The following is a 27,808-nucleotide window of genomic DNA, read 5'->3' on the forward strand; positions in this document are numbered from 1 at the left end:
AAATTCTTAAACTTCTGAGTTGAATACCACACATTGTCTAATGATTTAACAAGGAAACATCTTTCAGAATGATATTAGGTGTTGATATAATTTATTGGATTCATATGTAAATAAAGTAAACAAGTCAGAATTTGCAAAAAGTGTCCCACATTACCCTAATCCACCCTATGAATAGCTTTCTTTCATATAATGTAGCACCATGTGAGGGGTTGTTTTATTTTATAGGGATATAAAGTGTTAACATTTGAATTATTCCCTACATGAATGCACTGAGCAGTGTTTACGGAGCAGTGTGGGCCCCTGGACAGCAGGCTCCCAGTGGGTCGGAGGCACCAGGCTAAAGGCTAAAGGAGCTCAGAGGCTGTAATCCCCGGATGAAACCATCATGGCTGCCACTCGCTGAGCTGTCAAGCTCCCCACAAAAGAAAAAGGTAAAAAAAAAAACCCGACATAACTCCACAAATAACTAGTGGCGTGTTACTCATTTCTCTCACCAGGCGGGTTTATCTGCACTAATAACTCGATGCAAGGTGAAAAAACGGACGTGGCGTAACTTTGCTAGCACGCTTTATATTCTCCAAGTTATTTCGTCTTCGTAAGCTCTTGTGCGTCACGTTAATTCAAATCACTCAAACGCTAAAAACGTTTCTGCAGTTCACTCGGCGGCTGCGGGACGAAACACGTTATCAAGCGAAGTGAAAAAAAGACAGCGGGATAGTTTTATCACAACTTCCCAATTCCCAAGGCGTTTGCAGCTCGGTACAAAGGCAGTCTCATCACTTTGTTGTGGTCAAGTCAGACTACACAATGGCCGCACGCACGACTCCCCCCGCCGATTAATCTGCGACGAAAAAGTCATTCCTCACGTTGTTACAGACTATTTACTGGTGCATTTGTTAGTTTGGGCTTGTGTGCATTTGCGGGTGCCTTCGTAGCGTGTTTAGTTAGTTTTTTGTTAACGCAGGGATCTAGTTCATAACTACTATGAGAGCAGGTGAGTGTAAGTGCAGTGTCCTACAGCTGGTGGTTGATAGTGATCTGAGTTCCCTGTTTTTAAAGCAGAGTGTGATGAATCAATATCCGTGCAGAAGCAAGTTGAACCATAGCCAGCAACAGGTGTGGGACACAGTGAATGCAGCCTCTCTTTTATTGCTTTACTTTGCATAACTGCAGTCTCAGCACACACACACACACACACACACACACAGAGCATACTGGGTCTCCTGAAAGCATTTCATAACTGATATACACACACGTGCATTTTGGATCAGTTAGATTCAGTTAGGAGCTGTGTTATTTGTGTGTGTTGATCTCTCGTCTTTTTTGGCTCATTTTCAGAAAACCGGACGACCCATGGATTTGGTGGATATGTGCGCAGCTGCCTCTGCAGGAGATAATAAACGGCGTGTCAAGAAGAATAGAGTTTGGCGCAAACGGCCCCACCTCAGGAAGACTGCCGTTCAGCCCCCGACTATGCAAAGTGAAGATAAGCATGGACCAAAGAAGATAGCAGAGAAGAGGGAGCAAAGCACAGCGTGCCCTTCATCAAAGAAGCCCCCCCAGGAAGCACAACAGAGTCAACACAGGACAACTGATAGCAGGCACACACTCAGGTTCACATGCTCACAATGCAAGGACAACTCGGAATATCTTCCCAAAGACTTAGTGAGACACTTTGAGGAAAACCACAGAGGGAGCCTTCCAGTTTTTTCTTGTCACATGTGTGCTTTTAATGCACACGAGTTGTCCTTCCTTCAGGTTCATCTATTAAGCCACAAGGATACTTTTTCCAGCTGCAGCATTTGTAATGACAATGTTCAACGCACGTGGTCTGAATTGAGTGCACATCTGACAATGTATCACTGCCAAAATGGCAAATATTCATGTGAAATGTGTCAGAAGTTCTCGACAGGGGACGTTGGAGTGTTTTTAGAGCACATGTACTCACAGCATTTTGGCCTGGATGGTGCTAATGAGATTAATCTATTGCTGCACACAAAAGACAATAATCAGTTTGAGTCTAAAACAACCACTCAGTCTTTATGTTGTCAGCACTGTGGCTACGAGGCATCTCAGAAATGGTTGTTGGTTAAGCACATTAATGCTCACCATGGTAGCCAGAATGGTTACCAGAAGAAGAAGAAGAAGGAGGAGGAGGTTCGTTCCATAGCAATGAAGCCAAATGACCCTCTCCCAAAAATTAAGCCTAGATTAACAAGAAGTGCAGTTAGGGAAATGTGCTGGCTGACACAGGACTGCCTTTCTCTGCCAGGGAGAGAATTCCTGGATAAATACTGCCATCTGTCAGATCCACAAACAACACTAGAGGAGACTCAGCAGTTTTTGATGAAGTCTGTAGCGGGGGAAACCGGTGACCAGAAATGGACCAAGGCTCTTAAAACGGTTCTGTCAAATGTCCCTCAAGACGTGAACCTTCACCCGAAGTCAGAGAACGGCATCATGTCGAACTCGGCCGACCTCACCGTCCTCACGGTCAAGAACAAGATAACGGTGGCCCAGAACGGTGCCACATATGCCAAAAGGCTGAAAATGATGGCGTCATCGGAGAAGGAGACTCTTTCCTCTGAGAGCGCCGCCGATGATGCGCTCTGCATAGTCGACCAAAATGGATGTCAGTCAAATTTGAACGATCACGTACAGACTGAGACAAAACTAAATAATGATGCCTCCATGTCGGCCCCGAACGAGCTGTCTGAATGCACTCGGATGCAAGAAAACAGAGAGAATCAGGAATTAAAGACCAATCGAGATAATGAGGAACATGCGGAGCCTAAAAATGCACATGCCCACGAGGATGGAATGGATATCTTCAACGAGCTCAAGGTTACAAATGAGAGCAAAGAGCAGACATCCGTTCGTAAAGCTCAGCCAAAAACCAGGAGAAAGAACCGAAGGCGGAAAAGAAAGCGGAGAACTAAAAAGAAAGACAAAGGAGATTCAGGTGTGGCCTTAAAGATCGTGTTGAAGAAGAATCCCGTGAAAGAGATGCAGTGGGTGTCACAAAGCTCTCTGTCTCCATCAGAAAGCGACCCGATGGGTGACCACGGTGGACCGCCAGATGCTCACATGTCAACGGAGGAGACGGCGCAGGTTCTTGAAAACGAGCTGTCGACAGAAGCGCAGCAGAAGAAATGGACCAAAGCTTCCACGACTGACCAGCACGACCCCTCTGAAGCCATTACACCCACCGCACAATCAAAGCCAGGGGAGGAGATTAATCCACCTTGCGCCGCACAGCCAACAGGGTCTGAAAACACAGTCGGAGGCGAACCCACGGAGCCCGAAGCCTCGCCGTCGACAGATCAAGAGAAGCGGGATGACGCGGAGAAGTCGAGGCAGTTCATGGAAACAGAAGTTGACAGGAGCGGTTCATCCGGAAAGACGTGCCAGTCAAACGGGATGGCAGCGGCGGCGGTGGAGACGTGCCCGGAGAACTCACAGCTCAGACCCTCCGATGACCGCCATGCATCAGCCACCGATGGAGTGACTTCCCAACCTATCACTACACCGCAGGGTAAGACAGCAAGGTATAGTTTCCACGTAGACAAGAATGGTTAAGGAATTTTCTGTTGAGTGTTCTCTCTTTATCTTTTCAGGTAACTCCGAAGATTTCAACCTCGCTCTTTCTTTAGAGCAGAGTGTTGAAGGGATAAGAGTGCCTGCAGACCCCCACCCAGATCTCCTCAGCAGTAGCAGTAGCAGCAGTAGCAGCAGCACCAGCACCAGCAACTTGCCTGCAGGGACAGCCATCCAACAAGAACCCTCACCAGCCTCGGCGCAGCGCTGGCAGCCGCTCCCGAAAAACCTGGCGAGGACCCTGAAGTTAGTAGCCATAAGTCCCTTCCAGCCGGTCAAGCGTCCAGCCAGACACCAGCCCGTCGTGGTGCTCAATCACCCGGACGCAGACATCCCAGCGGTCGCCCGGATCATGGAGGTGGTCAGCAGGTACAGAGGAGAAGTGCGGAAGGTGGTGCTGTCACGCAGGACCCTGAAGGCCCTCGCAGCCATGAGCGGAGAGACCCTCGATGCAAACGACACGACGGACGGGGAGGACGACGACGTGAACCCCGTGCAGGAGAGGTTCATCTTAAAATTGAAACTTCGCAGGCTGAACAGGAAAAAGTACGAAGTAGTCGGCGCCGTCTCCCCCAGAAGGGACACCGCCACCACCACCACCACCACCACCACCACCAATTTCCGTTGCTGGTTTTGCGGCAGGGGGTTCGCTAGCCAGGAAATGTGGATGCTTCATCGGCAGCGACATCTGATGGAGTGGAAAAAGCCAAACTGTGAAAACGCTTAAAACGTCGCACACACTGGATAAGAATAAAAGTAGCCTGGAGAAAAAGATGTCTTTGCAATACAACAAAACAATAATGGAAACGGTGACAGTCACTATCCTCAGTGTTGTTTTCTTTTTTTTTTAAAAAAGTCTTAATTATGAATGGTTGTTTTTGAGGAGAAATAATGTTCACACTTTCTGGAGAGTTCACATTCTCAGGGTAACAATTACCTATTGTTTCTCTCCCAGTCTGAGTAGCTTGATACAAACTATGTTGGTTAGTGATTATTTGTACAGCCACAACGGACGTGGCATCGATAATATAGTTCTTTGTACTGTTTGTACTATGTCTACGCAATAGCTTTATTTAAGGTGATTTGAGTACACTGTCATATGGAATCTTTTATAGAACACTGTAATATGTATATTTGCCATACCATCTGAGTTTTATGGATCAGTTTATATACGGGTAGGATATACAGTGTGGTAGCTATCATATTTATGTTTCTGGAATGGGACGTAGAGACCCAAAAGTTACTCAGATATACCAAAACTGTGTGTTTAAAAAAACAAAACAAAAAGACAATAAGCTGTTTTATTCAACATTTATTTATGACTCTTTTTAGTTTAAGCCTTTATATGCTCTTCTTTATGCTTCTTTTTTTGGGCCATTGGAAGAATCTTTGTATCTGTAGAAAAACCTTTGTATAAACTCCAAATTATGTTCAAACCTAGTATTATCTGTAAGAGGTATATTTTCATGCATTCTGTGAGCGGGAGCAGATATCCCACATGACCCCGACACATTTTTACAACATTAACCTGTGTTATGGGGATGTCGATATGCAATGCTAGTGACATTTTTACTTCTTTATGAAATTTGGATTTTTTTTAAAGATAAAGAGGCCTAGATAATTGGATCATGTGTTGTTTTTTTTTTCTCTCAATGAGTTTCCTCACTTTTGACTTGAAAATGATAATCGTATCTTTTTAATTGCACTATGAAAGGAGGATTTCTATTTCCCGTTACCTCACAGTTTCAGGCCGAAACCTATGACAATCTCAACCGGTGTCCTCCTGTGGCTCGACGTTTTCCTTATGCAGCCGTGATCCCTCAGTATTCACAGCAGGGGGGGGACAATGGGCGGGGGGGACTATGGATTATGTATGTGTCAGTCAAGGACCATTGGACAGATGTACCGAAATTGTGTTTCCAGAGTAAACACTTGAGTGTCTGTAATTCTCTGTAAATATATATACATTTTCAGTTTAGATAAAAGATTTATAATTGTGTGTGTACATATATATAAATATATATAGTCCAGCTAGAGGTACTGTAAAATATTACCTGAGAATTTTTCACCAAGTGCCTAGGATGTTTTTTTCTTCTTATGCAACAAATCTACATGAGTATGATAGCATTACGTGTTGGACAGAGAATAAATGAAAGTGTTTGTCAGTTCCTGGTGGTATTTTGTGATAACTGAAAAATGTGAGTTGTACAACACACACACAAAAAAGAGTTTTATTAAAACGAAATATACAACCTTGCATTTTTTGACTCCACAAAGTACTGTCGAAAAAACAAATCGTCTACCTTCTTTCTCCTGCAGCAACACAGTCTCATTCCTCGCCTTAATATGAATCAGCAGTTTATTGCCTGAGCATTTATTAAAAACATCTTTATAAAAACATTTAGTGAAAAAGTCTTCTGAGTCAGTGCTGCTTTAGCTCTGCATGGCCAGCACTGCAGACTAGTCCAGTATCCGATCCTGCTGACAGCACCTCAGATTAACAAAGATTAGAAGAGAAAGTGTCAGATAATGAGTTCTGTGAACACAGCGGGACGAGGCGCACCAGTCCAGACAATCAGCTGTTCTCTGTACTCTATCATTCAGGCTCATCTAGGGCTTCAGGGGGTAGCACAGCTTGGCGGCGTCCTTGGTGTTACTCTGGCTGTCAATCAGCACTAGAGGGTTCCTCTGGTGGTTATCAATGATGTGGGAGATGCTGCTGAAATACTAGGAAAGAAAGAAAGGGATAATCAGTATTTCCTGAAATCACTCTGAACTTGACAAATCAGTTCTTGGAATATTGCTCCCAATATTTTTAATGATGTGGTTAGAGGTGTGATATTGTGATTGATATGATTATTTTTTAATTGGATTTTTTCAACTGACTGAAGCCATCAGGTTTAGAATGTAATTAAAATGAACCAACATTTACCAGCATTTACTTTTTTTATTCAAATGTGATTATATTTTCTGTTTTTAGAATGAAAGTGTTCTTAAACAAAATCTAAAATATGATCTTCACACTCAGTAACAGAGAGCAACACACAGAGAGATCAAAGTAACAGGATAGGATATTAATATTCCTCACAATAAAAAGTGAAACTGTCCTGGTTATTATTTCCCAGAACTGGTATGCAGGTGAGGTTTGTATTTACATGTATTTACAGGCGTCCCAAGTGTCAGATAATCAAACCTGCAGTAAATCTGGTAACATCAGTGTGAGCTTTTAAATTTAAATGTCGTCTTCAGTGTCCATGTTTCAGAGGCTTTTCTGATTGCTAATTATTCAATTAAAAGCTTTTTTAAAGAAAGCATGTGACAAACAATAGTCATTATCCTTACAGGGTTTGAAATTCATTGTAGCCAAATCCAACTGCAAATCAAATATAGCTGCATAATAACAAACAGCTAGATTTACAGCCCAGGCAGATGTAAACATGGATGCTTTTACAGTCCTTATTCATTAAAGGCATATAGGCCACAATCCGGATGAACCCCAACTAAAGACAGCAGTATGAACACAATTAAGAGTCATGCACTGTACCTCCTCTCCTTTCTTCTCTCTCCCTAGTGCGTACTGCTGAGTCGTCTGTATAAAGCGGATGGGGATGTTGTACACTCTGCCCTTATAAAACACCACTAATGTGTAGGGCTGCTGAGAGTCCTGACCGGAGCTCTTCCTCACCATAAACGCGCCGTCCTGAAACAGAAAGGTTATGGGCGTGTTGGTAAAAAATATGCCAAGTGCTAATTTGGGTAGATGTGTAATAACAGTGCTGACATAAATAATGACATTCTCACTTTATTCGAGCAAAACAAGACTTCATCTGCAGTCTTGCGGTCACATGAACCAGCATACCACGGTTTCTTATAGAGGTCTGAGTCCTGAAATAAAGTCAAAGAAGAATGTTTTAACCTTTACTCCAGATACATTGTCCATATAAATATATACACACAGTATATTTTGTTGAGTCATTTATTGATGTGCATAATATAGTGATATAAAAGGACAACCTTATCTTGATCTGTTGACCAATTTTCAATAGAAGCACTTTTCCTGTCAGCTTGTCCTGTGACAATAGAGACACAAACATTGTAATTAGCTTGCAATAATGTAGCTTTTAATATGACATTTTAAATAAATCTAACACATAATGTAACAAAAATGCTAAGAGTTTGTTTACTCCTCTGGATATGGTTGTTAACCAGTGATGCACTAGTGAGAGGCACATTTTACTTACCGGAGGACATAAACTGTGGAATAGGAATCCTGCAAAATAAGCCACAAAGAGAGCAGACCACAGTAAATACATAGTACAAAGCTGTGGTTGAAGCAATTTAACTCATTCAATGAGCATTAAAAATGCATTGGCACAGTATAAACATAATGCAGTGAGTGTTGCATTACTTACTTGGGTCGCTTCAGGTCTAGCGTGAATGCTTTTGGTGGAGGTTTCTGCTGAGTTTGAATCACAGGCAGCGATCGACCTGTGAAAATCCACAAATGCTGCTATTAGCACGTTTGCTATTTAGTGTTAAATATAATTTGAAGACAAATTCCACAAATGGATTCTGTAAGTAAGGTTTTCAGTTGTTTCAAGGCTCATGCATCTGCTTTATCTGTTCATCCACATCTCCATTGTATGGAGTTAATGAGGGAAATCTGTAATGCCTAATGTACGTATCGATGCAATTACACCATAATGGGATGCTACAAGTCACTTTAAGTCTGCAACAGCCTTGAGCAACGAGAATTAGTTTACAACACAATTCAATTAGTAAATGATGTCAATGTGCACAGATACATTTCAATTCAGGTCAAATGGTGGTACAGGAAAAACACTAAGCAGCTCTTTTCAATGTTAAATGTTAAATACTAGCTCAGTCTAGTGTGACTCAGAGTGGATAGGGACACTTACTTTCAAATTCTCTCAGTTTGAAGTCTGGCCTCTGCAATGAGAGTCACATTGAATGATTTTCAGCATCATAAACATATAAGCACATCATGTCAGAAATCTGAAAAGTAAAAACTGTAAAGCAATGATTGAATGTGTCATGTAGAATTAGTATTTAAAAGTTGAAGCAGTTATATTCATACCGGCCGTGCAGGTGGTTTTGGTGACCTTCTAAAGAGAAAAAAGGAAAAATAAAAAACAGTCATTACTTTTCTACAATGTATATAATTAGAAATGTGTTAAAGAAGTGATACTTACTCTCTAGGCAGAGGTTTAGGTAGGAGTCGGGGAGGTCCCTCTGAAGATTTATCACTGCAAACTAGAGAAGTGCACAATGCAAGAATTCAGTGATCACTCAGTTTATGTTTCTCTCATTACACTGGCTGTCCTCTAGATGGCGCACCATGCTGAAATGATTCATGGTAGAGCTGTTTTCTGAATGTAATAAAAGGTAAAAAAAAAAAAAGCTAAACTTGTGGACTAAATGAATACTCACTATCTTCTGGATCACACACTTCATATTCATCACTGCCTGTGGGCTCTTGGACCTGCATCATGACAAAACCAATGAATCAGGGTTCTCGTGAATGTGGAGCTTATGTCAAATCAAATCTTGTTCATTTGTAATCACTTACAGGAATGGGAGATCTCCTCACATTCATTCTGAAAAAAGAGAAATATTAAAATCTTATCTGGACCTCCATTTTAAATAGAGAGAGAGTTAGTCACAATTGAAATAAAATTCTCTTTGCAAATAAAGATGTATCTCTTAAGCCTCTGTGTCAGCAGTCCTACCTGGGGCTGGGTTTTGGTGGTAAAGAATGTGATTGAGGCGTGGGGATTGGACACAGTCTGTAGGGGTTCAAGCGAGTATTAGGCTCAGATTGTAGTGAACATTAGTTCTAAAATCCTGTGATGATATATTGTATGAGAACCTAACCTATTGTAAGAAAGTCTCAAACTGACCTGTTTGCTGGATGAGTTGAAGAGTTTTCCTGTTAAGATTACATGAAACCAAAAGTTATAGTATTAAAATTCTTCTAATGTTGCTGCTGCTTTACAGTTAGATAAAGAAAAAGGCTTACCTCTTTGTCAGGAACTTCATAAAAATCTGAAGAATAACCACAAGCACAATTAGACAGTAGATATTAGACAGTAAAACCACAAAAGCCTATTTTTGGTTTTGTAATGCATTGTCTAATTGCACAAACAAGTCTCTTCAGAATGCAACAGGTTGACTGTTTGATGCGGGACATATTGTAAATTAATTCATTACTGTCCAGTGACAATTACCGTAAAAACACCAGTGTATAAGTTGCAGGGTTTTTTTTTGGGGGGGGGGGGGGGGGTGTCATGCTGGGTTTCTCAATTTACTTTTATTTGAAACACATATAAAACATCCATATTATACCTGAAACAGTGAGTCAGGTTTATGGTTAATGGTACAGTAATGATTTGCTTAACTGGACAGGTTAGGCTATGAGTTTCAATTAAACCTTTTAAAAGAACACAGTAAATGTACATATTTAATACAGTGTGCACCTGTGTGGTTACTCAAGTCCCAAAAACTCTTCTTCAGAGCTGTGGCTACGTGCAAATAGACTACTGTAGCCTACCCGAGTAGCGCTTTTGCACCGCTACAACATCAGCTTGGTCTGTAAATAGCCTTCTGAAAGCAACTAGTGTCTGAAATACTTCTGATCAACCTACAGCATAGCGGGTCTATTTTTATTAGCTACTGACTAAGCTCGAGTGTACAACGCTTGTTTGACACTGTTGTTTATAAGAGGTTATAGTTCGTAAGGTGGACGCTCACATCATTATCTTCACTGTTATAGTTATTCTTAGTGTGCAACCTTTTACAAACCTCTTGTTAGATGGTCAGGTCATTACTTTGGTCCATATATATCTTAACAACTATTAGATGGACTGCCATTCTGTACAAGATGCTATGGTTTCCACAGGATGCAACCCAATGACTTTAATGATCCACCTACTTATTTTGCTCCATGACGTTGACATTTTGTAGTTAATAATGTATTGAATGGATTCCCATGTCACTCATGCCCTCCACATGATGTAGTCTCACATCAAATTTAATTTATCCAATATGACCAAATACCTTCAGAACTCCACCTCAGCTGTACTTTGTGTTTAGTGCTAACTGGCAAATGTTAGCATGCTAACATGCTGAAGTTATTCACATATGACAATAATAATAATAATAATATGGTTTGTATAGTACCATTCAATGGTTTCTACACACTTTTTCATTCTTGAATGGGACTGGTACTGTGTAACATGGTAATACTGGTAAGCATTACCTGCTCAACAGTCATTGTGAGCATTTTAGCATGCTGACATTAGCATTTTGCTATTTAGACTGTGCCTATATGTACAGCCTCGCAGAAATGCCAGCATGACTGTAGATAACACTTTTATCTTGGTATAAAAAACATATAACTATCCATTTATTTAAGTTTTCATGCACTTCTTTTTTAAATAATAAGTGATAATGCATTGGGGAAAAAAATCTTTCAAGCCACAATACAAGCTTAATTAAATCTAATTATACAAGTAGTGGGTTACTTCTTGTTTTACAAATACATTTTCAGATAATGTTTTTAACACAGAGTTTAATTGCATGATAGTTATGCTGTGTACAGATGATTAGGGCCAATGTAGAGGTTGACCCCTGGTGACCTGTATAGCATGCTCAGCCTGTGACATATGGTTGTACATACCAGGACTGGGTGGGCGCTCTGGTAAAGGTGTACGTATAATGGGACGGTCCCTCCCTGGTCTGTGTCCACCATGCATTATAGGATCTGAGGAAAGCATTAATATATATATAATATATTAATATATTAAAAAATTCTTTTGGGAGTATGTTTGCCTTTATTAGTAAGTTAATGGCAGAGAAGCCAACAGGAAAAAAGGGTAGAGAGAGAAATCGGTATGACATGCAACCAAGGTCCCTTACTGGAACCGAACCAGGGACATTGTGTATATATACGACGTGCTGTAACCACTTGGCTACCAGGGAGCTCCATTACAGTGTTTTTATGGTAGTAGTACTATCCATATTGTTGTTTTTCCCACATATTGTATTCCCAAAGTCTCTCTTCTCTATACTTTGATCTGTATCTTACTAGGAGGTGGATTCTCTGAAGGTTCAACGTAGTTGTCATCATCATTACCGCCATCTGGACTGATGTAGTCTTCCTACAAAGTAATATGATGCAAAAAATATACTGTCAGTTGTCCACTCTCATTGGGAGGCATTAACCAATATACAGGATATGGTGAAATTCACAGAGGCACGATGCAAGTTACAGGCTGTGGAAATATGAGCACAGAGGCAGGCCTGCAGGACAGTATCTATATATGTGAGCTTGAGGCTTATAACTTAGGTAAGGAATCGAAGTTTCTTTACTTCATCACTCCCCACATCGGTGGGTTCAGGGGGCAGTTGTTTGGAGGCTTTGCCTGGGCGGAAGGGCTTCCTGGGTGGCCTGTTGGGACGGTTACGGCAGCTGTCTGGAAAGGAGAAGCAGAAGCAGAAACAGACTGTCAGCATTTGCATGAACCACTATCCTGAAGCCCTCTGTGTATTGTGGTTTGGCTTAGCAGTGTTTCAACTAAAAAGCTGAAAATGAACCAAACTTCTGTAGGAAGAGAGTGATGACAAAGACTGCATGGGAAAAGGAACTAGAACATGAATGCATTTTGAGTTATATCATAAGAGGAACTAATATTGTTGCTTTAAAAATCAGAATGCCATCACATATTTAACCTTTTATTGTGAGAAAAATAAGTTTCAATGAAAAAGGAACACTGACCAAGATATTCCCCCCTAGGGAAAGAAGCTGAAGAAGCTGTGTTGAAGACTTTGTGGCTGGGAGGAGGCTCGTAGCTGTCATCATGGTCCTGACATGGATCCTCATACGTGTCATTATCCTGGAGGCAAGACACATTTCCAATATTGTTACATACAAATATCTCAGAGGACACTATAAATCACTTTGATGTTCAGTTTTTCCCAACTTACATAATCAGGGTCAGAAAAGTCATCACACTCCCTGTCGTCATCTGTAAACACATTCATTGAAAGGGATTTCATGAGAAAGAGGGGGAAGAAACTATGATGAGTTTTTTCCACATGTAAAAGTAACACATCTAATTCTGGATTTCACAAGAAGATTAAACACACATACATCTGAGCAGGTGTCAGAAAAATGTGTCTAATTTTAGAATGAAGCTTTGTCTATTAGTCAGGTTTTCCATTGAGGAAGCAGTGGACCATGTAACCTAACCTCCTGAACTGTTGAATAACCTTTCAACAAATGACCCATTTTTCCCACATTATTGCTGTTTTCATGATGGAACTTCAACAGAACCACAGTGTGTTTCTTCAAACATTTGGAAACAGTAGAAGTCTATCTTATATGCACTTTTAGCACTTGTTTTTGCAGCTGCTGTGTCTTTACATGACCTGTTTGTACAATCTGGACATTTATGAGTCAGAAGGTTTCGATCAAGTCGGAGTTTATGTACTGATGTGAAACTGGACTGGATGTTCTAGTCTAGTCATGTCAATAACTTCATGCAATTACATTTCTGGCAATGAAATGAAGAAGTTATGTTGCTTGGCAACAAGGTGGAAAGCCTCTCAGGTACGGACAATTGCAGCAGAGTTTTAACAAGAACCAGACCTGGCCACATTACTCTAGCTCTTAAATCTTTACCTGGCTTCCAGTTAGTTATAGATTTTAAAGTGCTGCTGCTGCTGCTATATATAAGATCACTTAATTCTGACTATTTCTGGCTTGCTTGATCAATATAAACTCAGTAGACTTGCAGTCAGCTGTTAGCATCTCGAGTCAAAACCAACTTTTAGCTATTATGCTGCACACATGGTACCAACTTCCTTAAAACGCGTTGGTCTGTTGTACCTTTGATTCATTTCTCTTCTTTATTTTATGTCCTTTGGGAGCAACATGTACTGCACTGTAATGGCATTTTAACTGTATTACTGATTATTTACTTTTATTTGATTGTATCTTATCTCAATGCTGAATGTCATTTTAATCTCTTTTTACATTAGCTGTGATTTATTTTGCATTGTCTTTTTACAGTGTTAAACGTTGCTCTAATGCATTTTTTTTAAGTAATACATTTTGTTGTCCAAAGGGTGATAAATAATGATGAAGACAAACTACAACATTAAGTTGCAAAACATAGCTTAGTCATATTAAATATCACCCTACTTACTACTTACTACTAAACCAGAGATCAATGAGGGCAGTGAACTGTTTTTTCGTCATGTGTGGTAGATTGATATAGCGCACCAAAGAAATGAGCAGAACCACAAACCTTAGATAAATAAATAGAGTACATGTGGCACATTTACATTTGCTCGGTTTGCCTAACTCATATTTGAAAACCGTATGCTTTTGCTGTTCAAGGAAAACTGGGGGTACAATAAATCCTCTGCACCTTTAAAGGCCAGATTCACATATTTTCATGACTGTCAATACAATTACTCAAGTACCCATATGTACAGTACATTGAAAGAATTCATTTTTGAACTTTAGCTTAAAGGAAACATCGGTTGTTGTGGTGGTGGTGCTGATGGTGGTGTTAGCAGTGGGGGGAAGGAGGGGGTCTCACTTCACTCGGAATCTACAGAGCGAGACTTCTTCATTTAAAGCGTTTCGTGTGAAACCAGGAGTAAAGACACATTACTTACGTCTGTAATCTCTCGCAGGTACTTTTGGCACCGGTTTGCTTTTCAGTCTGCCATGTAGAGAGAGAGAGAGATTGACAACAGCAGGTGATAAATGCCTTAACAGTGATTTGACAGAGCTTTTACAGTGAGAACACTCACTATTAATACAAGATAAATGCTGAGAATTAGATTATTAAAGTGGAATTATTTGACTAATAATTCTTTGTCTTTGGTGACATAATTACTGTACTGTACAAGTGTGGAAAGGCTATATTTACATAGCTGAATTTAACAGATTCATGTACATATTTACGTGGCAGGATGAATATAAATAGATTCTGTTATGTGTGTCGTTATAATAGCTATCCTCCTGTGTCTTAAGGGGATTCATTTCAGGAAAGGAAAGTGAGACAACAGCCATCTGTTTCAGTTATTTTTGGTCTTTCTGTCTGTTATTCCAACGGTTGTGAAAGAGGAATCAACATACACCCACTGATGTATATATACAGACACCGCACACACAAGATTACTAAATTTACCTCACATATGTCTCACATGTCTAATACACTTTAAAAATACAGTATAGATGTGGAAAGTTTAGAGAGTTACCTTTTTAGTTTATTCAGTAAGCTGCCGTCATTTTTCTTGATGTCCTGAACGATCTTCTGAAGCTGCCTGGAAAACACATTATTTGGTTTTGAGTCACACGTCTTGAGAAAATGACGTTTTTCAGCCTTATATAAGGAACAAAAGTGTTAAATATGTGGATACTGGTATTATTTCAGCTTATCCATAAACAGAAACACAGACGGTTACAGATGGGTTCATTCTCTATAAATCAACATTTTCTAATAAGGTTTATATTAAAGCTTTGATTTATATAATAGAAAAATCACTCATTTTTACACTCAAAATGATCAGGACACGATAAAAATGCTTTTTGCCCAAGTTTGAACCGAAGTTTGCATCTGGTGTAAACAAATGTAACACTAATCTGTTCACTGACACTGTAACGCAAACGAAGGGAAACTGTGATTTTGCTGTCAAATGTGGCCACAACGTAGTAGATAATACTGCTTTCATTTCATTATATACTATGTATACAATTACTGTACAATGTATCATAGCAACCTTTTCTATTTTACCACTTAAATATTTATTTTATTGTATTAGGCTCTACTGTTGTGTGCAATGTACGCTGGATAGTGCTCTATGAAAGTATTTCTTATTCTTATTACAACTCATAAGTAAAAAGGTCAAATAAAACTCAAAGTGCTTACCGAATCTTTTCCGCGGCAGGAGCAGCGAGTTTACCTAACGATTCCATATTCATGTTTAATTCAAGTGATTACATTTTTCGAGCGTCATTCCCTTCATACTTTCAGTCTAGTGCTAGTCATGTCTTTGTCATAAAGGGGAGGGTATTTGCTTCTGAAAGAATAGTCACTTCTCTTTTCCACTCCCCTTCATACACGCAGACACACACACACACATCCGCACATGCACACACACACACACACACACACACACACACACACACACACACTTTCAACAAACCTCTTGCATCATTAACATCCCATCATCTGCAAAGAATTGTGCAACTCTCTTTAAAAGCCTCTCTCAAAAGATTTATTACTGTTACGTGACATATCTTGGTGGGTGTAAATAAGAGGTAGGTACTTGATTATTCATCACCGTTTTTAGTTTGTGGGTAAAGTCATGTGTGATGTCATGTGTTGTGGAAAGTATGGTGTTGTAATCTTTAATATTTCCTATATATGGAAAAACAAATGAAAATGATCGTGCTCTCCTGTTAGAATGTCAGTTTGTGTGGAAACCAGGAAGCTGTCTGTGGTGAGAAAAACCCACACTGCTCAAGAATTAAAGAGACAGTTTGGATCTTTAAGGAACCAGCTGTGCATAATTCATGATGACAAAAAAAGAAAGCCTTTAGTCAGCCTTTATTCATCATTCAGTCTGGAGCCGCTCAGCTGGAAGTTAATGTGGAACCACTGGGGACACTTATGGGGAATTCAGTCTACTCTCAACTTCCTTTTGTTTTTTCCATTCATTCTCTAAGAGCTGTACATCCTTGTTGTGTTATAACTGACCCATTTTATCTCATTTTATGTAATGTATGAAACGAACATTTCCAAAGCAGTTTCTTTAACTTTGATGTGTGTAGATATGACTGCTTTCAAAAGTGTTTATATGATTGTCTGCAGTTCAGCTGGGGACTGTAGTTCCGCCACTCCATATAAAGGAAGAAGATTTGGCACCAGAAACTTTTATGTATGTTCACGAAAAGTTATATTTATGAACAAAAATATAACAGAGGCAAAAATGAACCCTGGGAAATTCACCAACATAACTTTGAGGATAAGTATGCAGATTACAACAAAATGAATAAAAATGTTTCATCTCGAGATGTCCACTTATTCAACATTTATATTCTGTGTGTGTGTGTGTGTGGGCATGGCACGTTTAATTTTCATGCAGACCCCAACAGGTACAAAACGTAGGCCTACTTAGCAGCAAATGAAGATGAAATATAAAACTATAGTTCAAGTAAGTTATAATTTCATTACAAGCAATTGTGATGTTGTTTAGCCTGCCCTGTCTCATTAAACAGCATTCAGTGGCTACATTCAACATGACATATTTCAGTAGTGTCAATTTTCAGCCATTCTAACACTGCCAGTATTTAATGACCTGAGAGCATGTCCATGATGTGTCGTACAGTCGATACAAGGGCTGATAATATTGTTCAGATAAATGATCAATTGTACAAAAAACCAGAAACACTCAAACAGATAATCATCAGAGAATGATAAAACATCCCAGCGGGGTCTGATCACCCTCTGACGGAGATTAGCTAGAGTGAGTATTTGTGCTTCAATATCAACTGGTTCTTTAAGAAAAGGACACACCATGTCTGACAGCTCCTTCAATCTGCAGGCTTCAGCTAAAAAGAAGGAGAAACTTAAGGTTAGTTGAAGAAAACTTGCCAGCGAGCAGTTTAGTTTTCACGGAGTGACTCAGAGTCAAGCTGGACTGGCTTTGTGAAACCGAAAAAAAACCTTCAACCTAGATGACTTCAACTCTGAGTCAACTAACTCAGAGTTTTCACTAAAACTGCTTTCTGAAACAGGCCCCTGCTCCCTATGTAAATATAAACAGCTCATTATGAGCTAACAAAAAGACAATTTTTTTCACACTCATTAAAACTTAATACTTAAGAAAATGATAGTCCATTTCTTCCAAGTCCGTTCTGCCACTAAATTCTACACCCTGCACCTTTAAACTGAAGCAAACCACAAACAAATACAATCTGCAGCCTTACAGCAAACTACCTCCTGCTCCCTTCCTTTTACTTTCTCAGCCTCACCTATGTGGAACCTACTACTGTACCTGCTCAGGTAAGTATAGGGGTGAGCTGTGCACAAAGCATTTCAAAGCATACAGAACACCATACAATTATAAACACTGGAATTTTCTGTTACTGCTGACAATCCCAATCTAATGAAGGCATACAAACAGCTCATAATTGCAGGAAGTTCAGCCAAATGTTGTTAACCACAAAGCACAATCTTCTCACATCCTAACAATGTCCTGTCCTCTCTGGTAACCCTTCTAACAGATCATAAAACTGGAAACAAAGATAAACCACACATAACCCATGCATTCAATTATACAAATGAATGGAAACATTTGCCTGGAAATAATGATGACTTAACACACAACACAGTAATAATGTTGGGGAACAGGGCTTAGTGAAAAGGGAGAGGAAAAAAGAATGGAGTACTAATTTGTCCATTGTTTTTTAAAATATTCATTGAAATAACAAAAGCATGCCAGTTTTTAAAATGTACTGTATTTTTCTGTTATTAAATATATTAGTTATATAATAGATAACAGATATTTCATTTCAAATATAAATTCAAAATGATGCAGACATGAAGTTTGAATTTGAATGACTGATTTTAGTTTATTATTGTCACACATGCACCAACACTACTCATACACATGCACACACATGCACACACATGGGGATACATGAACAGGAACACATCTCACAAACAAGAACAAATGTGCAGGTGCAGTCAGGAAGACAAACAACCCTCTCTCCACACGCACACGCACGCACACACACACACACACACACACACACACACACACACACACACACACACAGCTGTACGTGTGAACAAGTACAAACAGGCTGTTTTGCTTGTACACGCAGACAATCCTCTTCTTTTCAACTGATGGAACATTGTTTATGTTATTTCTCCGGTCACCTCCTGCTCATAATAATAGAATCATAGAAATAATAGAATATCCGACTGGATGTGAAGAGGATTCTATATTTTGTCGTGAGTATAAATAACTTCAGTGCTCCTGAAATGTTTTAATTTTATGATGAATGAAAAGGAAATAAAAGAAGAAGAAAAAAAAGACAGCGGGTAGGATGAGAGGAAAGGAGAGTGATGGGTGATGGTTTGAGCTGTGTGATGACAGCATTACGCATTAAGCATTATGAAAGTGTCACTTACGGTTGGTGGATGAGACTGAACTTGCTCAGGTCGCTGTTAGACAAATTCTGTAAAAAGCATGAGAGAGAGAGAGAGAGCACAAATGTAAACACATGGTGACAAGTTGGAAAAAGGAAGAGAAAAGCAGACAGTTCATAGATGATTGTAATTCCTCATTCCACCTTTACTAAATACATGCATTTGAGCTGTAATACTGCACACTTATATACAGTCGTGCACCAGCTCTTATCTAACAGGAGATGGCAGCATCTCACTAAAGGCACAGTTCACACTCAAGTTTTTGTCTAAATTGCACCTAAAAAGAAGAGACATTATGGGAGCTTCAGGGTCACCCATATATTACATTCATGCATATAATAGCACTTAAATCTCACAATTGTAAGTATTGATGATCAGTTGGAGGTTGGCTGCCTTAATCAGTGACAGTACACACAGTTAGATGGAAGAATCAAATCCAAATCATGTTATTTATGTAATGTAGGTAGGTCATTTATTAGAGCAATGTGACCACAAGTGATCTAAAAACACACTCAGTTAACAATTCATAAGCCAACATCATGTGGACACACAAAACAGTGAACAGCGAAGTAGATTTTTAAAAGCTGTTTTTCAATGTGCTGGTGGTTGATTTCCCTTTTGTAAATTAAAACTGTCGACCTTCAGGTGAGGAGCTGGCCCCCTCCAACCACAAAAAACAAACAACAACAACACTTTTCATAAATCATCAAAACACTGTAAAAAAAAAAAAAAAGAAGAAAAGTTTATCCAACTGCCCGCTGCATTGTAATTTTTTTTCTTTTTCTGTGTTGAATTTTAATGTGTGTTTTGCAGTAAGGCAATTGTGATTTGTAAATGAAAGGAAAATGATTACCATAAAATATGCAACAAATCCTTCTAAATTATGTATTCCCCTCTTCATTCATAATTCATTGCTCCAGGTCGTTACTTGCTCTGTCTCTCTCCTGTTTTATATTTGTCGAAATGTAATGAAGATCCATGACGAGGATTCATGACAATGTCTGTGACAACGATCCGTGCCGGCCAAAGTTTGGAATTGTGCGTTCGAGTCTGTAAGATGTCAGATGAACAAACACAGAGAGGCTTGTGATAAGAGGCACGTGGCTTAGATATGGCTCTAATATGGATAGTTAATTTGAGCATGAATAATGTATGTATGGCCCTTTATCTGCGGAGTCTCCTGTGAAACAAGTGCAGTGATGTACGGTTAAGATTCCTTCAGTAGTTATTCAAAGCTGTTCATGATATATAACATGTTCCATAGTTTGGGGTTTGATAAAACAACTTACACTGCCTTTATGTGAAAATGGGAATTTTGGTGCAACAAAAGGATGTATTACCTCTAGGAATAAGCCCATAGCGCAGTAAGAGCCCTTTAAGTAGAGCTTGTAATTTAATAATTTGTAAATCAAAGAGTGAGATCACTTAATATGAAAGGCTTTACCTCCTTCAAAGAAATGAACCTTGGCCTCACAGATACACACTTGATCATCCCACTGGCTTACAGGAGAGAAAAAAGTATCTGTATAAAATCCGACTTAGCCTTTTGACACCGAATAAAATATCAAATAGTCCGCCCCAGTGGATACTCAGGCACTGCTCCCACATTGAATTATTTATAGGAGTGTCTGTGCTCGTTCAAATGAGACACAACAGCTCTACAAGCTGCAGCCTCTCCTTTGTATCACAGACCAGATGCCCTCACTCATATTGTCACGTCATAATTTCTCACAAGACTTGAAAATGCACGTACAATTGAATTAACATGTGAACAGGCATCTAGCTTACTGCTTCCATGGTCCAGTGTTTTTTTGTGTTCACTCCTTGTGGTGTGATTTGTGTCAATGTGTGTTATGAATGCTGCATGTCAAGCTCTGAGAAGTACATTATCCAAATGGATGCTTCATCAGCTCTTATAGGATCACAGCAGTATTATAGATGTTATCACTCTAAAGGCTGTTAAACAAAACAGGAAGTGGACCAATAAGGAATACATAACCTTGGTATTTGTTCCTATTCTGTTTAATGGAATTGTTTGGCATTTTGAACTTTCTTAACCAGAGTTGGAAGAGAAGACTGATACCACTCTCTGTTTGTTAAGTATATAACGTTAGCAAGAGACAGGAGACAGCTAGATTAGCTTAGCACTAAGACTGGAAGTAGGGGAAAACAGCTAGCTTAGGTCACTGCTAGGTTAGCTGTATAAGTACTGTACTGTGTATTAGCACTGAGGCTGGAAGCAGAGGGCAACAGCTAGCCTTGAGAAAGTAGTTGCTAGGCTAGTTTTAAGAGATAGCTCCCCTTAAAATAGTTTTTACTATTCATTAATTTCTTTTTTTTAATAAAAAAATAAAAACTACAGATAAACGAATGAGATATAATGTTTATTTGTATGCTTTCAAGGTGCTAGTTGGACAAGCTATCAGTTTTTATGCTAAGCAATAGCCTACTAACCACATTTCCTTCCAGCTTCAATATTAACACTGACAGACAGATATGAGAGTGCTATCAGTCCTCTAATCTAACTCTAGCCACCATGTGAAGGTTTTGAAATTTCTTATATTGGTGCCATATGTGGTATTAAAAGCACACAGACTGGGACATTTTTTCCATAATTCTAATTCTAATTTTTTTCACAAACAAAACTGCTCCAACTACTGCTTCAGCGCTTCATTAGAAGTGTTGCAAATAATTGTTGTAAACAATGTTAGATCTCTAAGACCTTGCAACTCTTTAATTTTTAATTTTATTGTAAATGTGTTTCTCATTTTTAACCTTACTGAGTGAACTGCACAGGAATTCTAATATGCATGTACCCTGTGCCTGTGCAAATGGCAATAAAGTTTCTTGTATCTTCAATAAACTGGATATGATCTTGAATTAATATAATCTTGTGAAAAAAATCGACATGCTGTATAGTATAGCTTTAAATCATGATGCCTATAAATAGTAAATAATAGGCTATACGCTGTTATTACCATAAATATTACCATATTTGTAACTGATCTGTGGAGTCTTAGTGGTAGATGTTTTACAAGGCTAACACTCACAGCTCTGTTACAGGTGCCAAAGTTGTAGTTCACAACTCTGCAAATACCCACGTTTTGTAGCTCTTTAGCATGAATTGCATCTGTGTGAAAATCTCAGTTCCACCGAAAAACAGGCACACAGAGGACCACTTTTCTTTCAGTTCACAAGTGGTTTGCTGTTGGAGTGGCATGCAGCAAGCAAGCGGAAGGTGTGACACAAGACATTTGTTAGTGGTTTAAAAAAAATAGTTTCATTTCACAATACAGAGAGAACAGCTTCACAGCTACATCCCCACAAAATTACCTGTGGTTCTTTGACTGCAGCTGCACGAGGTCTCATTACTGTCACTTGGTGCGAAAACAAATCTACACTACATTTTCCAAAATCACCAGAGTAACGATATAATTCTGGTTTAAGGTGTTTTTCCTCCTTTAAGGCTCTAACACTTTGTTTTTTTTCACCCTCTATTATCCATTACAAGGAGAAAAACTGATTTAGTAAGGATAGAATTGGATTATATTACAGTAATGCCTGATCTCTGCTGGATATTATATATTACATTCACTCAGATTCTTTCCAATAATACCCTATACACATTTTACAAACCTTCCTTTTAAATCTCATACCATTTTTATATAATTTTGGCATGTCACTGTAGATGTTTGATACCAACAACCACATGATATAGCACGTTACCACTGATTTGTGCATGAACTGTCCTTTACCTCGAGTGGCCTTTGTTCATAGTGCTGATGTCATGCACAGAAGTTGAAAGTGACTTCCTCACATCGCAGCCACACAGAGGCAACGTCACATGATGGAGCCTGACAGTCTTTTTGATCTACTACATATCTCCTTTAACCTGTCTACCTGTGCAAGCGACTATGGCATCAAAAAGATGGAGATTACCTTTATCTGCGGGGTGCTGACTGACTGTCAGTCCCATCTGTATTGTAATATACAGCCACCCACCACTCAGACAGATTTAGATTGTTTTTCTTCACTCCTCATTCTTAAGCACTGAATGATGAAGAGACATAGTGGGTGTTATCTGAACAAGATGCATTTCAGACCTGTGGTTCTTCTTCCTTGTGCTCATTTACTTACAAGATTTCATGACCTTTGCTTGATCTATTGTATAAAAATCATATGAATATGCAAAGGGAGCCCAAGGCAGCACTCATGACATTCAGGCCCTCTCTGCCCTTAGACACATGCTGAGTTCCTGATGAGTCAAACATGAACTATATTATACATAGTCCGTATTCCTTCTCTGCTGCCGTTTCTGCCTTACATTGGTTTAAGAAAAGAGTTTGTGATCTTGCATGTAAGATGAATTCACAGGAACATCTCTTAATGGTACTGGTACATTATAAATTTAAAGATCCTCCTTTATACATGTTTTAAGACATATAGGAATACTCTGCTTTAAATAATGACATGGTTTTCCCACAAAAAAGCTCAACTGCTTCGCTAAAAATTATTAAAATGACATCTTTCCCTTCTCCCTCATTAAAATGATCCAGAATATATGAAAATGCAAATATATTTCATTTATTTTTCATTCTCATACTGGACCATGATTGATTTCCATGCTAGATAAAATGTCACAAAATCATCGTCTACACACCTCAGACAAACTCAACAATTTCAGGTGAGCACAGAGAAACTTTCTCCCTTGAGAGCAGATGAATGTGAAAACAGACTTCTACAGTAGTGTCAAACAGATACATCATCCTGCACAGTGAAGCTCAAACATCCAACTGAAGTAACAATAGAAAAAACATATTTTTGAGCTTTAATGTCTTGAAGTAAAAACAAAAAACAAAAAACATGTAAATATACAGGTATGTAAGTCTGTTTTATTAGATACTGCATTGTACCACACTAGTGATTCAATTGACAGTAAAGTGTGAAACCTTTGACAGTCTCTCTTGAAAAAAAAAGTCCTTTTGCTACAGGAAGTGACATTTCACAGCCAGAGGCAACAGCAGGTTTGTCAAAAATAGAAGAGGAACTGGATGCTATAGTGAGAAAAAACACTCATGGCAAATATGGTTAAGAGCACTACCCCCAGAAACTCATTTTAATAAATTGTAATAAATTATGAAAAGTAATAAAAGATAATAAATGTCTATATATTAAAGAACCTGTAGGTTACAAGGTACCTCCCATAACTCCTAAAGAAGACTGAGAGTCTACGGCCATGCTAGCAGCTCTGTGAGGCTGTATTTGGGACATTTGGGATGCTTTGAGCTAAGTGCTAACATCAGTGTGCTGACCAATGTGGTGGATCAATTGACCGCTCGATATTCCACTAGCATGGCTAAAAATCAAATACCACTAACAAAAGTTGACATCAATAAATCTGAACAGATGTATGACTGGGAAGGTTTGTCAGACTCTGTAGCTTTGAAGCCAGTGGAACTGAAGCGTGTGCAGCCAGCTGTGCAGCCGTGCTTAAATATTCTTGATCAATATGAGAACGGGTTTACCTGAGCCCGATCTATTGATATGGGAAATATCCGTCAATACACATACTGTATGCACATGTATTTTTCAGATATGCTCTGGTAACTTGTGCACCAAAACCTCCAGCTCTTGAATTATTAATCATTTCGACTGATAAAAATCCACACTGAGCCTATTTGGGTGAAGATAAGCATGGGAGATTTAGGGGTAATTTTAATGATGCAATATCCAGCTCAGGGTCAGCGGCTAATGAATATATTGTTGCTCTCATTTGTTTGTGTGACATGGGGTGTTTGTCACTAAATAGAAGTATATAAATGGATGCTTGCGTGCTGACACACATGTATTAGGATCCTCAAAACACTAGATATGAGGAAGTTAAATCCCATACCTCAGCTATTCGAGTGAATAAAATCCTCTTTTAAAACAGTTTCCCGCCTCATGATGGGGACAGACCTAATGATACTTATTCAAATAAGCAGAGATCACAGCTTTATTAGCCCCAAGACTCATTTCTCACAGTTTCTCTCCCACACACAGACAGAGTTTTCACCTGCACCCAGTCTGTGTGCCTCACAGAAACATCACAAAGCCCTCAGAGATTATACACAAAATGTGGATGAGGGTGACAAAGCAATGAGACAGTACAGTGACATCAAAGCAGAAGTTGCGAATGATTCAGTCACTTCCATGTTGGGGGGAGCCAATGATTACACACCATGAGAGTACGGGAAGCAAGGTAAGCGAGTGAGTTTACAGTAGTAGCAAGTTTCATAACCTCTAAACTTTCCCATGTCCCATGGATTTTCACAGTAATTAACATACTTGCAGTAACTCAGCATCCATTGTCAAGTTGAGTTTCAATTTAATTTAATGTTCAAGTTAAAAGCTTTTGGATTCAGTATCTTCATAATAATTAACAACTTGATTTTAAAATAGAAGAGGGAGAATTGCACAATATTCTTGGTATTATAAACGAAGTTGGGCAATTGTTTATTTTTATTTATTTATTTGAACAAAACTGGCATAAATAGCTCTAGGGAATGCAATTATTCTGCTGTTTTTTAATACCATAATCATAATAATAATTGCTTGGGAGGATTTGTCCATTTTGACGTAATTAGAACAACAAACTCGACCCAGATATGATCCTGAACGGATTAGCAGATTATATATAAAACTACAACCAAGGCGGAAAGAGTATTTTCTGGTAAATTCAGGTGGAAAAAAAAGGAAATATGAGAGGATCTACTCACCAGAAATCTTTGCCCATTCATTTTCAGTCTGTTAATGGTGGTAGCACATTCTGGCATCTTGTTCTAAGGGTAGTTAACATATTGATTTAGTTTTCTGGATTGACATTTAAGCACACATATGACCTGAATGTGGCTTTGGTGCACATGTATAGAATATATAAAGAGATATAGTGTCAGACATGAGATGACAGATGAACCATATCCCCCTTATTAGCTTGGATGAACTTTGAAATGCTGATAAAATAGGTCAACACGCCCTCTTAGCATCCACTGGCATTCTCACCACTCTTTATAAGGTCTCCCATCTTTCTTGTACTCACCTTGCACATAAAGACGGCTACTTGTGACTGGTCCCACCCCTCGCACTCCTCTTTGGACGGCAGGTTCATTTCTGTCTCAACAGGGAACCTCTGAGCAGGAGTGTGCGATTGGAAGTACAGTAATAGACTGACCCGTCACGCACCGCGGCTCCAACACACCAGTCAGCTTCAACAAGGAGAAGTACACACAGGGAGGCCACCTCATTAAAACCAACACGTATTCTCTCTCTCTCTCTCCTTCATCCATTTGTAATACAAAAAATCATGGTATTTCCACAAATGTAAACTTGTCCCACCCTCATATTGGGATCCACAAAAGGGAAGCAGGGACTTCCTCAAAGTCTTTCTACACAAAAAAGCCTTAAGAAACTAAAGTGTCACAATAGAGTATGATTTTCACCTCCCAGCTCAGGCACGCTTCATTTTCAGTCAGGCAGAGTGTGTAATTTACTTTACATTTATTTGTTTTTCAGTGTGTAATCTTATTTAAGGTGTAAGACTATTAGGACTCCAATCTTAACAGAAGGTGGAAAGATTGCTGAAGTGGTAAATATAGCGCTGCATTATCTCTAAATTCAAGTGATATGTGGAGAGCGTGCTCATTCAACTTTCTGAAATTTTCATTAAGACAGCAAATGGAGTGTTTTTTGTTGGCTAACGTCTCTGATGTGACTGTGATCAGGCATGTCAAAATCGAGCCAACACACCAGCGAGATCTACAAATGTGATAAATCACTTTAAATTAATATTATTTTTATCCTGTTTTATCAAACTGAGCAGTGTAGAGACAGCTGATAAACTGTCTCCAAATTTGAGAATTTTAATGTTATTTTAGGATGTGCCAGTCACTATTCAAAAACTCAAACAAAGAAAGACACTTCTACAGTTGCTGGATCAAAAATCTAACTAAAGACAAGAATCAGACAAAAGAACTGCACACTTTACTAATAGCTCCCGGCTATTTCAATCTAACAGAGATCTTGATCAAGTATTGTCAAATCACCATGACAAAGTAGAACAAGCAACATGTAGACAAAAACACATTCCTCACTCAGGTGATTATGATCTGCATGATTGAGAGTCAATCTACCTTTATGCTGCACCAATTAGTGGTCCAGCTCGTTATGCTTTGTAATGGTGATTTGACAATATCTGGATAAGATCAGAATGATAGATCAAAATGTTGCTAAGTTAAAATTGCTGGGAGGTTTTAGTACAGTCTGATTCTTGCTTCAAACTTAAAAGAAGACAAGACAACATTTTGGGAAAAACACATATTTGTTTTCTTGCCTAGAGTTAGAGTTAGATAAGGAAAATTGATACCACTCTCGTGTCTGTACGTAAGTAAGAGGCTACCACCAGCAGATGGTTAGCTTAACTTAGTATAAACACTGTAAATAGGGGGAAAGGGTTAGCATAGCTCTGTCAAAAGGATTTTACACTATGGATTACTGCACTTTATAGGTGCTGAAAGATAGTTTACTTCCTGTGGAGAGAACCAGGTCACGAATCAATTGCAACTATTTCAGCTACACCAGTGGCCGGTTAGCTCAGTTGGTTAGAGCGTGGTGCTAATAACGCCAAGGTCGCGGGTTCGATCCCCGTACGGGCCACAAGTCTTTTAAGATGTGAAGTTCTCATCAAACTGACACAGTCACTTAAACTAGGTCAGATAGTGTTAGTGTTTGTGAATGTTAAAGGTACTTCATGCTTCTAACTCCATACTTGATGAAAAAACTTGAGAATTATATCAATCAGCCCTTAGCAAGAAATTCTCACTGAGCTCTAACGAATGATGATGAATAGGAGTTGTGTAAACATTTAATCAATATTATGGCCTTTATTCTAAAAGGAGGATTACTTTTTCTACATGGTC

General features: G+C 39.0%; 2 protein-coding genes and 1 non-coding gene across 3 annotated transcripts; 2 read left to right on the plus strand and 1 right to left on the minus strand.

Annotated features, from left to right (window-relative positions):
* Positions 1-383: 383 nt before the first annotated feature.
* On the plus strand, positions 384-5,434 carry LOC128373112 (zinc finger protein 518A). Its single transcript, XM_053333370.1, has 3 exons — positions 384-431; positions 1,339-3,535; positions 3,618-5,434. Exons 2-3 carry the CDS (start codon positions 1,354-1,356, stop codon positions 4,322-4,324), a joined length of 2,889 nt encoding a protein of 962 aa, XP_053189345.1. The 5' UTR covers positions 384-431; positions 1,339-1,353; the 3' UTR covers positions 4,325-5,434.
* Positions 5,435-5,938: 504 nt separating this feature from the next.
* Positions 5,939-26,029, minus strand: blnk (B cell linker). The gene is made up of 24 exons (XM_053333371.1): positions 25,933-26,029; positions 25,613-25,675; positions 18,837-18,883; positions 14,893-14,958; positions 14,305-14,351; positions 12,604-12,644; positions 12,395-12,512; positions 11,989-12,092; positions 11,705-11,777; positions 11,297-11,380; positions 9,638-9,663; positions 9,519-9,547; positions 9,348-9,404; positions 9,188-9,215; positions 9,049-9,100; positions 8,811-8,871; positions 8,696-8,723; positions 8,517-8,547; positions 8,010-8,085; positions 7,839-7,867; positions 7,612-7,667; positions 7,399-7,482; positions 7,142-7,297; positions 5,939-6,324 (listed from the first exon to the last, which is right to left on the minus strand). The coding sequence occupies exons 1-24, from the start codon at positions 25,999-26,001 to the stop codon at positions 6,208-6,210; spliced, it is 1,542 nt and encodes a 513-aa protein (XP_053189346.1). The 5' UTR covers positions 26,002-26,029; the 3' UTR covers positions 5,939-6,207.
* Positions 26,030-27,471: 1,442 nt separating this feature from the next.
* On the plus strand, positions 27,472-27,545 carry trnai-aau (transfer RNA isoleucine (anticodon AAU)). The gene has a single exon. It is a non-coding gene; the product is annotated as a tRNA-Ile (tRNA).
* Positions 27,546-27,808: the final 263 nt, after the last annotated feature.

This window comes from Scomber japonicus, chromosome 14 (assembly GCF_027409825.1).
Source record: "Scomber japonicus isolate fScoJap1 chromosome 14, fScoJap1.pri, whole genome shotgun sequence".
In the NCBI taxonomy this organism is placed as follows: Eukaryota; Metazoa; Chordata; class Actinopteri; order Scombriformes; family Scombridae; genus Scomber; species Scomber japonicus.

Excerpts from the sequence above, each read along its gene's own strand:
- LOC128373112 (XM_053333370.1), top strand. The coding sequence starts at position 1,354 with ATGGATTTGGTGGATATGTGCGCAGCTGCCTCTGCAGGAGATAATAAA. Across the intron at positions 3,536-3,617 it reads ACCTATCACTACACCGCAGG|GTAACTCCGAAGATTTCAAC; the intron begins GTAAGACAGCAA and ends TTATCTTTTCAG.
- blnk (XM_053333371.1), bottom strand. The coding sequence starts at position 26,001 with ATGAACCTGCCGTCCAAAGAGGAGTGCGAGGGGTGGGACCAGTCACAA. Across the intron at positions 12,513-12,603 it reads ACTTTTCTGACCCTGATTAT|GATAATGACACGTATGAGGA; the intron begins GTAAGTTGGGAA and ends TCTTGCCTCCAG. Across the intron at positions 6,325-7,141 it reads GAGAGAAGAAAGGAGAGGAG|TATTTCAGCAGCATCTCCCA; the intron begins GTACAGTGCATG and ends TTTCTTTCCTAG.